We start from the raw sequence: 14,726 nt of genomic DNA, 5'->3' as shown, positions 1-14,726 counted from the left end.
TTAATAATTGATTTGAGCGACGGCAGTTTGCTGGATCAATTATTATGATTGGAAAAATAAACAATTGGGGAAAAATGATTGACATATAATATCTCAAAAGAAATGTGAAAATAGAAAATAGATGTAAACATTATTTTTGGTTCGCATAAACAAATAACTAGATTGGGGCTACATCAGGTTGGTCTGAGACATGTAATGAGACACATGATGAAATGTAGATTTAGGGAGATTCTAGGACTCGTGAGCTGGACATCAGAGAGAACGGATGACTCAAAAAGGGTCTCTCCCTGGCGCAGGGAGCGGCGTCATTTCAGGTAGCCAAGATGTAAAAACGTGTAATCTCTGAAAATGTCGGCCGGATTATGAAAATAAATGTTTGTAAATAATTCAGGTATGTGTTGTGTTATTTACATTCTGTTTAAAAGAACTGTTTGTCTACAACTGTTTCGATACGTCTACGTTTCCTGTTAGAACTGGTGTATAAATTTTAAAATATACACACTAGACGATCAACTAAATAATACAACGTGTATACATACACGCATTTACACATACATGAATATACAGATAAAATATAAACCCCACTATTCAACATGTATGTTGTTAAAGAATGTATTCATACACATTACACAACAGATTCCTTTTTAGAGCCCCATAATAAAACATATATACTAGCATGACAGTTTTCTTAACCTTACTACTTCCATGCTGGCTCATGGCAAATTGGAAACGGGTATTTTGTTTGTGACACCATCATTAGAAGATTGCCATACGGGGCCTACAGGCTCCCTCTTATACTGCTGAGGAATTCCATCTATCCCACTGTATGCCCGGTCGTAAAATACATGAACAGTAGAACCCTGGGATACGGTGGCCCTAAGATACGTTTTTTTTCGGGGTACGATATGGAATACAATGTTTTTTCGGCCCTTGATTACGGTATTTGCCCCGCCTTACAGTGTTATTTATATTTTTTTTATTATATATATATATAATAAGATAAAAAGCTATAGCAAACATCTAAATGACTACTTTAACCACAGTTCCTGATTTCAAAAAAAGAAAAATTAAAAGATTCATCTGCCTTACTTTTAATGCTAGGTTTATTTATGGTGTCTTTTAAATTCAATAAAAACCCTCCTAAATTTGCTGATGAGGAGACTTTGCTTACCAAAAAACTATATATAATTATTCTACATAACTTGATGTATACCACAATAAAAAGCATTGTTTTCCGAAACGATCGTACAGATAATTGATTTTGTTGTTGTTCCTTCTTATGAAACTGATTTTTAATTTAATTAAAATTTGATTTTTAAATTTTAAATTATAAATCACAGTACTTAATATTGAATTAGCTCTAGGACATTTAACTATCGAGCTTATTATATATCTAAATTACGACGAGCTCTTTCTATTTCCTGTATTTTAATTAAACTAGTAATTTCACTGTTACATTAAAATACACTCAGCTCCTTAGACTATTGTTCTAATCTCCTTTAAATATATATATATATATATATATATATATATACTGTACTGTATTTTGTTACTAATTTATAATGCCATATCCCGAGGTTCTACTGTATATATAATTTAGGAAAATTTATCTATAGCAGTTGAGCTATGCAGAATCTTCTACGTTTCATCTCCCATAGAGAATCATCGTGTTCTGTTTAGCGGGGTTCTACTGTAAATACTATATTTTAATTTATGCTGCTTTCTTATTTATTAAAAACAGAAATATTGTAGGTATTAAACGTAATGTTAAATTCCTTTTAAAAAAATGAAGTAAAAAAGAATCTAAAAGGAACAGACATGTGTATGCAAGTATTATGTTTTTTTTTTTTCTAAACAGTTCACTTCTTGTAAGTAAAAAAAAAAATAATATTCAAGCTGCGATCGAAACCAAAACCTACAGTGAGTCAAGTACGATAACCATTAGACTAGCTTGACATGACTTTCAAAATCAAAGAATGCTTTCAAACTAACTCATACTTGAGGAAGCTGTCATATTTCACAACCGTGCATGCACAGTAAGTAAAAATAGGTCGACAAGTTGAAATGAACATTTTACATTTCAACTTGCCGATACGTCTGTATGCGTTGTTCGTCCATCCAAACAAATATTTCGTTCGTTATAAACCATCGTTGGTGCATGATAACTATTTACTTTTAATTTCAGTATTATGTGATCAGTAGATTAAGAGTTTTGTTGTTTTTTTTTTTTTACACAGGAATCACCACATTATCAAGGCCAAGAGGCCACTCAAGGATAAGGGTTAAAGAGTGTACAGTAGAAATTGGACAATATAGTAATCATTAGTAATGAAAATTCGGTAAATTTGATAACTTATATGGAACGGCTCATCAAGAACTTATTTACGTTAGACTTGAACACAACCATATTGTAGTCAGCTGGAAAGCAGAAAAACGGAAGACAATTCCACAGGCGTGCAGTTCTAAGAAAGAAGCTTTGTTCATGGAATCTACATGAAGGTTTAGGCACAGATAAAGAGTGGGGGGAATTATTGATAGTGTTTTCAGTTAGACGAGTGTTTCTTGTGAAAGTTTGGCGAGGGGGGACCTTAGACTTAAGCTCAGTCGAACACTTTCCATGAAAGTAACGTTAGACTTGAACACAACCATATTGTAGTAACGATAATTGAATTGAAGATTAAGAATTTATTGGTTAAATATTTACACACACACACACACACACACACACCTAAGTAAGTAAAAATATGTCGACAAGTTGAAATGAACATTTTACATTTCAACTTGCCGATACGTCTGTATGCGTTGTTCATCCATCCAAACAAAAATTTTGTTCGTTATAAACCATCGTTGGTGCATGATAACTATTTACTTTTAATTTCAGTATTATGTGATCAGTAGATTAAGAGTTTATCGGTTAAATATTTACACACACACACACACACACACACACACCTACTGTTTTATATATTAGTTTTTCCCTTCTGCATGTTTCGTTAAACAGCAGAGATAATTCCTTGTGATCTGTTTTTTCCATTTGCTGAGTCAATGTTCGAACGTTCAGTTTGTGTGGAAAAAGAAATTTTCCATAGTCGCAAACGTTTTCGACATCCATGAGTCGTCTTCGAATGATGAATTAAAAAATTGCGTTTGGTGAATTTATTGAAAAAGTTGATTTAAAATCGTTTAAAGCACTTAAGTGTGCCCTCCCTCCATCTATTTTATTAATATAGATATGAAGACTTTGTCTATTGTAATTTATTTTTTCCTTCTTATACAGAATTCTGGAGCACCAGTTCGTTCAGAGCAATTGATGTATGATATGGTAGATGTCTGGTCAAAGATCCAAGCCGTGGTAAGTTCAACTTCTACTGATCCAGGATTCAGATGGGTTAGAAAAAAAAGGTACTTGTATAGACATTAAAAAATGAAAATATCGAAAAAAAGGTTGTATTGTATGTATCCGTTTTGAACTGAAGATCTCCGGAAAAAAAATTTCACTTAATTTGAACAAGTAGTTTTTTTTTTACAGCGGAAAAACACGTTTTTATAACAACACATTGAAGGCAGACATCTTGGATTTTTTTCTTAATTTTTGTTTGGAGTTTAGAAACGCCACGGGGAGATAACTCAGTTTAAAGCGCCGACACTCCCTCCCCATCTTTAATACTAGCTTTTCTTCCTAAATATCAAACTTTTTGCTCGGTATCATAACAAATTGTTTTTTTGCTGTAAAACAAAAACTACTTGATGAAATTAAATGAATTTTTTTTTTTTCGGAGAACTTCATCCCATAACAGATACGTACAATATAACCTTTTTTATTTTTGATATTTTCATTTTTTAATGTCTTAAGCTGTACAAGTACCAAAAAAAAAAAATTATTAAAAACAAAATTAAGTACTTATGTAGTATAAGGATTATGCTATTGTCCAGATGGTTTATGGAAAATGTAAAAGGGTAGAATTGCGGAATTTTTAATTTACATTTCAAATGACGTATATTTTTGTACCATAATGTGCGGTGACGTCGCATGGAGAGCAGAAAAACAGCAGTCGCAGCAGTGAAGTAGACAGAGGAGCAGTAGGCGGTAGCAGGACTGGTGACATTACGCGAAGATAGCAGCAGGGGCAGTAAGTGAGAGAAAGGGGAGTTGGAAAGACAGTAGGAGAAAGGGAGCAGATGACAATGAATTCCCACGGTGACAGCCCTGTAAAAAATTTGGTATGTAAAATGGAAAATATGGGCAGGAAATAAAAATGTCTCTCCAAAAAGTGAGTCCAAAGTATTTCTTTTATTTGTTTGGCACTTTGTCGGAGTCGACAGACAAGAGGAAGAACGATATGAGAATGCCTACCCATAACATTACATTTTCAAATAAGTTTTTGTTATAATAACTACTTTATATATCATTTTAAAGAGCGTTTTTTTGCTCTATCTACTACAATCGTTTAATTATGTCTTCTTTTTAGAATGTTGGAAAAAAAGCAAATTCGCAAAATTGTATTAAAAAAAAAAAATCAAAATCCTCAATCAGAAATTATATTAAAATGTAGACATGAAAATAAATTCCTACTGAAGGAAAAAAATATTCTTTGTGTTATGAAGAAAACACAGTGAATATTTATTTGACAATTTTTACGAAACTTTAAAAAAATTAAAATAATAAAAAACAATCATTGTAAGGTAAGTTTCATGAATAAATTTTTTTTTTAATAATAAACAACTTAAAGCAAGCAAAAAGTTTTTTATGATTTAAAAAAAAATTTTTTTTTTTTTACATTTTCACCCCAGACAAGGCAAATTGCCACTTTGGTGTAGGGGGCTACTATCAGGCGCAACAACTATTGGGGTACTATGTAGGGATTTGGGCAGCAAGATGTCGGTTCAGGTTACACTTGAACTTCTGCACGTCAGTACTGTTGGGGAAGCAGGGACCTGGAATGGAATTCCAAAATCTAGCGGTTCTGGGGAAGAAACTATTGGAGTAGAAAGATCTTTTACATCTAGGGATCTCTACAGTGTGGGGGTGGGATTTAGCAGCCTGTCGGGTTTGTCGAGGGTGCTCACGTCGTGGGGGCACAAATGATTGCAGTTCATCAGAGCATTCACCACTAAAATACTTGTAGAACAAGCAGAGGGATGCAACATTCATTGATGGGACAGAGGCTGAAGCTTAGATGCTAGTTCAGGTTTGCGACTCTTTTTTGAACCTTGTCAAGGAGCCAGAAACTAGTAGCAGATGCACCAGCCCAAATGTGACAGCAATATTCCATACATGAGCGAATGGTGGCCTTATAGAGGTACAGGATACTTTCGGATGTTAGTAGTTGTCTAGCATGGTAGAGAGAGCCCACCTTTCTTGCAGCGGCCCTGGCAATGCCTTCGATGTAAATTGTTCCAACTCAGGTTTCCTGTGAACATTAGGCCAAGGAGTTTGAAAGATGTACTCTCAGATAAAGAGTTGTTGGCCATTGCTATAGGTGGTAAAGAGGGTTTCTTGTAATTATTGAATGAAACTAGTTTAGTCTTGGCAGCATTGAACGTGAATAACCATTTTTGTCCCCATTCCACCACAGATTGGAGGTCTTTCTCTAGTGTTTCTGCCATTTCTTTAGAAATGTGTTCATTCGTCTTCCTGTCGTGCCTGTTATAGAGTGTAGTGTCATCAGCATATATACCCATCTCAGAGGCAATTTTGTCGGGGAGGTCATTTATGAATATTAGGAACAATAGAGGTCCAAGGATAGAACCCTGAGGCACCCCTGCATTTATATCATATTGTTTAGATGTACGACTGTCGAGAACAACCTGGATTTTTCTCTTATCTAAGAAGGATTTAATTATGTTAAGTATTCTACCAGTGATACCGTATGATCTAATTTTCCTGAGGAGACCCTCATGCCATACCCTGTCAAAAGTCTTAGATATATCTAGAGCTACCGCTCTGCCCTACTCCGCTTTGTCCAGTAAATGGTATATATGTTCAGAGATTACAGTGAGAATGTCTGCTGTGGAACGGGCTTGTCTAAACCCATATTGTTTGTCAGTCAGAAGTGTAGCATCTGTAAAGTGATGAACTAGAGCATAGTTAATTATGGTCTCAAATATTTTGGCGAAAAGTGGGAGGAGGCTAATGGGGCGATAATTTGATGGGTCAGTTCTTTCGCCAAAATTCTTGAATACTGGTACAACAGAAGCAGTTTTCCAACAGCCCGGAAAGCAAGCTTCATTAAGGCATTTGTTGTAGAGTTTGGAGAGAACTGGAACTACTTTGGCTGAGCATTTTTTAAATAGCACAGCTGGGATGAGATCGGGTCCACATGCTTTTGAAGTGTCAAGGTTTTTTATGATAGCATGCACCTGAGCAGGGGGTGATTTTCAGATCATCTAGCGTGGCGTCTGTCCGCAAAGAAAGTCAGGTAGGGAGTGGTTGGAAGGGCCCAGTGTGGAGTTTGAGACAAACCGACTGGCAAGCATGTTAGCCTTCTCGGTTGCTGAGGAGACAACCTCGTGATTGTTGGTTAGTGGGGGAATTGTTGATTGCCCATTATTTACTACACTGTTGTAGATTTTCCAGAAGTCTCGAGTTCCTAGTTTTTATGCTTCAATGCGTTTTTTAGTGGTTTCCGTAAATTCTCTCTTAGCTGTCGCTATTTCTTTCTTAACGTTATTTCTAGCTTCTATATACTTCAGTGTGTTTGAACTGGACTTATATCGGTTAAATCTGCGGTATGCATGCTGCTTTTAAGCAATGGCAGTTGCGCAAGTCGAAGTAAACCATTGGGGAGAGTGGGCTTACTATAAAATTTCCGCATGGGAACATGCGCTTCGATTGCAGTTTTGAACCAGTCAGTGGTCTCGTTTGCACACTTTTCAGCAGGAAGAGAAAAAATATTTCCCCATGGGGCATCTCTGATTAGTTGCCTGATGGCTTCACAGTCAGCCTTTTTTATAATATCTCGTTGTTTTGAGCACTGGCTCTTCAGTTTTGGCTCCAGAGTTTAGGGTGATTTCAACCATTATCACTGCATGATCAGCGTTCCCAAGTGGGCTGTCGGCCTTCGTTATGCAATCATCGGGAACTGTGGTCAAAAACAGATCTAGAAGTGATGCGTGTTGTTCTTCCTGGTCAAGGAAACGGGTTGGAAATGTAACAATTTGTGATAGGGAGTGAGATATAGTGAAGCTATGAGTTGTGCTGCTTGCTGCATCTGTGTTTTTTGATAACATTTTTTTTGTTTATATGAGTTTTTATTGATTTTTTGTTTAAATTAAAATAAAAATTTTTTTTATTTTATTCATATGAGTTTTTTTTTTCTTTTATGATTTTTTTTTGTTTAAATCAAAATAAATATTAAATTTTTTATATTGCAAACCAATCATATCAAATGAATGGTTTCTTAAATGATGCTGACTGCTACGAATTTATTTTATTTTATATAAACCACCTACAAAATTTTGACAGTAGCATGGTCCTTAATAAACGGTGACCCCTTTTATTTTTTTAACTCTTTTTCACCCTGAACAAGGCATAGTGCCACGTGAGACATAAGGGGCTACTATTTAGGATCATGTCTAATGAGGAACTGTGAGGAGTTGAGCAGCAAGATGACTGTTCACATTACATTTAAACTTTAGTATAGCCAGAAAAACAGGAAGGGAATTCCAAAGTCTAGCAGTCCAAAGGAAGAAACTATTTGAGTAGAAGGCTTTCCAGCATTTAGGGACCTCAACGGTGAAGGGGTGGAATTTTTCTGCTTGTCAGGTTAGTCGGGCGTATATATATATTAGTAAAAAAACAAATAAAAGCCAAAATGTTGCAAGAATACAGTAAAAAAGATATGAAGTTGTATCAAACTGGATGTGAACATGAATTTCTACGAAGCAAAAACTAAGCAAATCTTTTTTTTTTTTTTTTTCTTTTTTTTTCCAGTTGCAATTATTGCTGAGTGATTATTTGGACATACAGAACTCATTGTCCTCTCGTCAAAGAGCCCCCAGCAATTTTGATGAACCGAACACAGATATCGGAATGTATTTTGCAAAGAGGCGACCAACAAAACCCAAAAAGGTAATGCTCTTATTTGTTTGACCACATTTTTTATTTGAATTATTGTTAAGTTATCTTCTTTTGTTCGTATTATTTGGATTCATTGAATTACTGTTCTCATCTTGAGTGTGATTTTTAAAAAATTCCTCTATATTAAAATAAACAAACAAAAAAAAAGTATGTACACATAATAAAACAAAAATTATTTTTAATTTAAGCAAGTTTGAATTATTGTTAAGTTATCTTCTTTTGTTTGTATTATTTGGATTCATTGAATTACTGTTCTCATCTTGAGTGTGATTTTTCTCAACGTTTCGGTCAATGTAACCTATGACCTTCTTCAAGTGTATCATGTCGAATTTGGGAATGTTTCTGTCGAACTTGGGAATTTGAACGGAATTTCGAGCGGAACCCTTTATTTACTTCATGGGAGTAGCATGCTCTTGTTCCATCAGCCATGACGGGATAGAGGTCTTAAGTAATTCGCAATTGTATTTTTTTTTTTTTTGTCTGCAAGGACCCGTGGCGCAGTGGTTAGAGTACTTGGAAAAAACAATTGTAAAAAGTGATATTCTCCTGAAGGTTGACAGTTCAATCCTCAGTGTGGGCGGCCGGAAAATAGAAGGTCAGAAATTACATCGACTGAAATGTTCTGAAAATCACACTCAAGATGAGAACAGTAGTCTGATGAATCCAAATAATACGAATAACCAATCCTCATCTCAAAAATTCAGAAACGTCAAATCTTCCTTTGTTTCTTGAAATTTTTTTTAAAAGGCACCTCAATCCTATTCATTAAATTTGGTTTTCTTATTTAAAAATAAAACTACTGGATTAATATATGTGATTTGTGAGTGTTTTTTTTTTTCTTTCACCCCCAAATAAGATACAGTGCTACTTGGATGTAAGCGGCTACTATTTGGAACATAATTAGAAGGGATGCCATGTAGGGAGTTGAGCAGCGAGATGTCTGTTTACATTACTTGAACTTCTGCGTGTTAGTACAGTTGTGGAAACAGGAACCCGAGAGGGAATTCCAAAAATATAGCAGTTTGAGGGAGAAACTATTTGTGAAAAGTTTTCTGGCATCTAGAGATCTCTTCATTGAAGAGGTGAGATTTTGCTTATTGTCGGGTTAGTTGGGGGCATTTATATTGAGGAGATTACAAGTGCTTAGAGTTCGTCGGAGCAGCTTCTATTAAAATACTTGTAAAATAAGTACAGGGTTGCAACATTTCGTTGATGGGACAGAGGTTGGAATTTGGTTAAACCCTGTCTAGGAGCGAGAGACTAGTAGCAAATGCATCGGCCCAAATGTGGCAACAATACTCCATGACGCTGGCGAGGTAGGGAAACGATTTAATGATTTATGTAAAGACCATCCACTTTCAGTTTATGCTCGGGAAATCTATACTCAGGTGGATTTTGCCTTATGCTTCCAACTTACTTTGGATTTGGGGAAGGCTCAGTTATTTTTATGTTTATTATCATCCAAAGACCCAGATGCAGCTAAAAAGCGATCGAGAAGAGTCTGCACTTTTTCGAAGGATGTTGCCACCAAAGCAGCATCGTTGGCAAAAAATAAGTCGCGAATAACTTCGGTTCGGACAAGAGTTTTGGCTTTGAACCGTTGATGGTTAAACAATCCACCAGATGACCGAAATTGAAACACCAGTGTCAATTTGTTACAATATTTTGGAGTTATAATGGGGTATGATCCCACACAGTCGGACGATTCTATTTATAAACGATGCTGCTAGGAACTGACGAATCGAATTAATTCAAGTTCTGCTACTAACCAATCAGAAACCAGAATTGCTCCATAAATATTAAACCTTTCCCGTAGGAATTTCACATGTTTTTTTCCGTCTCGACACCGTAAGAATATTTTGTTCTGTGGAACTGTCTACTGCAAACAAGTCACCTCTCAGGACTTGTGTGTAACAACGAACCATTGGAAACTGTTGTGTCTACTGCAAACCAGTCACCTCTCAAAACTTGTTTAGAACAACGAACCATCTGAAACTGTTCTGAAACTAAACATGGCTTACACTTCTAGACAATGTAACTAAATGCAGGTTTCAGCATAAGTGAGAAGAAAAAACGCAAAGAGAACTGGTGCCATTACACACCCCTCTTTGGTCCCATTTGTAACACTGAAGGCTTTGGACATCATGCCCTCAGAGACAACATTAGCCTTTATCCCCTCATGACAAGAAATAAGCCGAGGAGTTTAAATGAAGAGCTTTCAAGTAGTCTTTCATTAACCATGTATGTTTTTTTTTTTGTTTTTTTTTATTTAAAAATAAAAAAAATTTATTGTATGGAAGCAGATAATTGTAATAATTTTTATTTTTTAACATTTCTTCTTTCAGTTGCCATTATTTCGATTTGATGCATCCATCCATGCGCTAAGTACAAACAGCTACATCGAAGATCACAGGCCGGTGAGTACTCAGTAAACTTTTATGCTTTTATATTTTTACTTTTTTTTTTTAATTGAAAACACTCCAAACAAGGTGTGAAGCCACTTGATGTAAGGAGCTAACAATAACAAGATATGATTATCGCAAAGACAGAAGACGCATATTAACCTTAGTCTTGAAGAAATTTAAGATTATGGGTAGGAGGAAAACAATCAGCAGAAAGGGAGTTCCATAAGTTTGTAATTCTTGGAAAGAAGCTACTGGAATCGGAAGCTGTATTACAATGAGGTATCAAAACAGTGAATTGAAGAAGACCACTAGACCATTGAGTCAAACGAGCTGGAACAAAGGAAGCAGCGAATATGTCAAACAGTTCTGAAGAACACGTCATAGTTGTATTTATAGAAAAGGCTAAGTCTAGCAACATCATTTCTGTGAAAGAGAGGTTGCAGTGCAGAAGAAAGTGTGTGTGTGTGGGGAGGGGTCAATCAAATTACAGATACATTTCTGCACTTTTCAAGACCCTTCCAATGGGATAAAGATTTACCCTGAAACAAGACATATTGTAAGGAGCTACTGTGGTAGGTAGGTATATTTATAAGATGGACACAGTGAGGAATTAGCCTATGAGAGCGGAAGACATAATGCGATCGGAAACTTTTGTCTGCATCATATCCTCGATGTCTGATGGCAGTACTTCCTCTCAAGCGACACAGTATTATTCTGTTGTTAAATTAACGGTACTTGTGCAGTTTAATCAAGACATTAAAAAATGAAAATATCGAAAAAAAAGGTTATATTGTACATATCCATTTTAAACTAAAGATTTTCCCCCCCAAAATTTCACTTAATTTGATTGAGTAGTTTTTTTTTTCTTTTTACAGCGGAAAAACATGTTGAAGGTAGCCATCTTTGAATTTTTTGAACACGTCATGGGGAGATAACTCCAGTTAAAGCGCCGACACTCCCTCCCCATCTTTAATACTAGCTTTTCTTCCTAAAAATACAACCTCCAATCCGTAGTGGAATGGGGACAAAAATGATTGGTCACATTCAATGCTGCTAAGACTAAGCTTGTTTCCTTCAATAACTACAAGAAACCTTCTCTACCACCAATAGCAATGGCCAAGAACACATTGCCTGAAAGTACTTCTTTTAAACTCCTCGGCCTAACGTTTACAGGGAATATGAACTGGAATAGATACATTGAGAGCATTGCCAAGGCTGCTGCAAGGAAGGTTGGCTCCCTCTACCGTGCTAGAAAACTACTTACGCCTGCCAGTATCCTATACCTCTATAAGGCAACCATTCGCCCATGTATGGAGTACTGTTGTCACATCTGGGCTGGTGCATCTGCTGCTTGTCTCTCGCTCCTGGACAGGGTTCAAAAAAGAGTCGCCAACCTGATAGGTCCTGAACTGTCATCTAGGCTTCAACCTCTGTCCCATCGACGAGATGTTGCATCCCTCTGCCTGTTCTACAAATACTTTAATGGTGAATGCTCTGACGAACTGCAAACACTTGTACCTCCCCGACGTAACTACCCCCGACAAACCCGACAAGCTACTAAGTCTCATCCCTTTACAGTAGAGATCCCTAGGTGCAAGAAAGCCTTTTACTCCAATAGTTTCTTCCCCAGAACTGCGGGTCTTTGGAACTCCCTTTCGGGATTCTGCTTTCCCAACTGCACTGATATGCAGAAGTTCAAGTGTAATGTTAACAAACATCTTTCTACTCTTCTCCCCTCATAATGACCCCGCTAATTAATTCCCTAATAGTAGCCCCCTGCTTCAAAGTGACACTGTGCCTTGTTTGGGGTGAAAATTGAATAAAAAAAAAATGAATAAAATAAAAAAAAATTGTTTTTTCGCTGTAAAAAAAAAAAACTACTTGATGAAATTAAGTGAAATTTTTTTTTGAGATCTTCATTCCATAACGAATATGTACAACGTCACCTTTTTTTTTTTTTTTTTGATATTTTCATTTTTTTATGTCTTGATTAAACTGTACAAGTACCATCTGTACAAATCATCTTCAAGATGTCCGTGCTGATTGTTTTTTTATTCTTTTTTTTACAAAGGAGTCACCATTAATCAAGGTCTGGAAGCCACTCGAGGATAAGGGTTAATGGGTATATATGTAGTGGAAATTTTGTAAATTGGATTACTTAGGAGGATGGTTCATCAAGAACTTGTTTACGTTGGACTTGGAGACAATCAGATTGTAGTCAGCTGGAAAGCAAGCAAATGAAAGAGAGTTCCACAGGTGTGCAGTTCTAAGAAAGAAGCTTTGTTCATGGAATCTATGTTTAGGTTTAGGCACAGATAAAGAGAAGATGCCCTTTTCTCTTCCCTGCAACCTCTATCTCACAGAAGAGATGTTGCGAGTTTGTCTCTGCTTTATCATTATTTTCATGGCAAGTGTTCGACTGAGCTTCAATCTGTGGTCTCCCCCTCACCAAACTTTCACAAGAAACACTCATCTAGCTGAGAACACTATCAATAATCCCCCCCCCACTCTTTATGGGAATTGCACGCCTGTGGAACTCTGTTCCATCTGCCTGCTTCCCACCTGACTACAACTTGGATGTCTTCAAATCCAACGTTAACAAATTCCTAATGAACCGCCCCCTTAAGTAAACACTTCATCAAATCTCCACACTAATGTACTTGCAATAACCCTGATCCATGAGTGGCTTCCGGGCCTTGATAAGTGGTGACCACCGTGTAAAAAAAAAAAGAAAAAAGTTGACCCAGCAATCCTATTCGAGGTGATTAGGAAAAGTAATAATAAGTAATAAAAAAATTTAGATTATAAAAAAAAAAATTGCATTGAAACGGTTTCTCTATGCTTTCATATTTTCAAATTTAACAATACTTCTAAAAAAAAAAAGGAGCACTCTTCTTGAACTCTTCATTTGTCTGAGGGAGATAACTCTATTTTGCTAATAGATTCGTTAATTTTTTTCTTACAAGAATTTAGGACGCTAAAAGTAAAGCAACTTTCAGGAATTTTAAGAAAAGAAAGCTGCGACTATGACAAAATTATTTTTTTTTATGATTTTTGTTAATGTTATCAAGAATTAATTGCATCTACATTCATTTTTTATTCATGATATCAATTGTAACGGAACTTTCTGTAAACTTTTTGTAAAAAAGAATAAAAACATTAGAAAAAGAAAGGTGCAGCTATTTTTACTTTTTTTTTTTATTAAAAAAAATGTTCATGTTTTTAAAAATGTAATTTTTAACATTACAAAAAAGAAAAAATTTACAATTTTGCAATTATCGAATTGCAAAAAAAAAAAATTGTAATTTTTATTAAACAAAACATTTTATTTAAAAAAATTAAAAGGATAAAAACATTTAAAAAAGAAAAGCTGCGACGACATTATAATGTAACAAAGTTTAATAACTAGGGCCATAAGAACAGCATATTCTTTTCATTGTTTTTTGGCTCTTGAGTATATATTCGTTAATATCTTATATTTTTATTTTTGAAATTCACCAGCTATGACACTCGGGCTTTAGTAGGGTGTATTCTATTTTCTGCTGTAGCTGTTTGTTTGAACTGAAATCATAAAAAGTTGGTCAGTCATCATATAAGATGTATAGCAATAACATACTGAATTTTCAAAAGTTAACGGCAATTTTAAACAAAAAAAAAAGTCTGGAAACTTATTGAAGGTACCTTGTATTTTCATGATATAAAACTTAAAAAAATCTGAAAAATAAAAATTAAAAAAATGGCATAAAATATTAAAACTGTAGGTGTGTGTGTTGGGGGGAGGGGTAGATTGAAACTAAAAGTAATAATCCTGTTTAAATATAAAAAAAAAACGGACAAAAAAAAAAAACAGCGAAAACTGTACTTGCAATAACCCTTATCCCTGAGTGGCTTCCGGGCCTTGATAAGTGGTGACCACCGTGTAAAAAAAAAGAAATAAAGTTTTGGGAGGGAGGTAGGCTCGAACCCGAAGCCTTGAGGTTTATAGTCTGATGACATACCATGACGCCACGAAGCTTTAGAAAGAGTCGACAATAAGCATTTAAAAATGAAGGTGGTTTTCTAGGTCAAATATCACGCCGCAGAAGCAGGAGCAGAAAAAAAACGAATTCACAGCATAAATTTTAGATAAAAGTGGTTGAAATAAAAGATTTTACAACGTCGTGTCGTAAACGTTAGATATATAAAAAGTTATAAGAATGAGCGAGAAAGCCGAGAAGCACCCCGAAAAAAGCCTTTGGCGG

General features: G+C 35.5%; 1 protein-coding gene across 4 annotated transcripts in view; it reads left to right on the top strand.

Annotated features, from left to right (window-relative positions):
- The window catches only part of LOC145267024 (exocyst complex component 4-like), a 195,533-nt gene that overhangs the window by 54,658 nt on the left and 126,149 nt on the right, over positions 1-14,726 (top strand). For all 4 annotated transcript variants that reach the window (XM_080122954.1, XM_080122953.1, XM_080122952.1 and 1 more), the window contains 3 exons: positions 3,278-3,352; positions 7,934-8,071; positions 10,426-10,497. In XM_080122954.1, the coding sequence (XP_079979080.1) occupies positions 3,278-3,352; positions 7,934-8,071; positions 10,426-10,497 (285 nt within the window). The remainder of the gene's footprint in view (positions 1-3,277; positions 3,353-7,933; positions 8,072-10,425; positions 10,498-14,726) is intronic.

Source organism: Euprymna scolopes, chromosome 42, assembly GCF_053919585.1.
Source record: "Euprymna scolopes isolate OS-2025 chromosome 42, ASM5391958v1, whole genome shotgun sequence".
NCBI classification, from domain to species: Eukaryota; Metazoa; Mollusca; class Cephalopoda; order Sepiida; family Sepiolidae; genus Euprymna; species Euprymna scolopes.
This window is presented reverse-complemented; position numbering and strand designations above follow the sequence as displayed.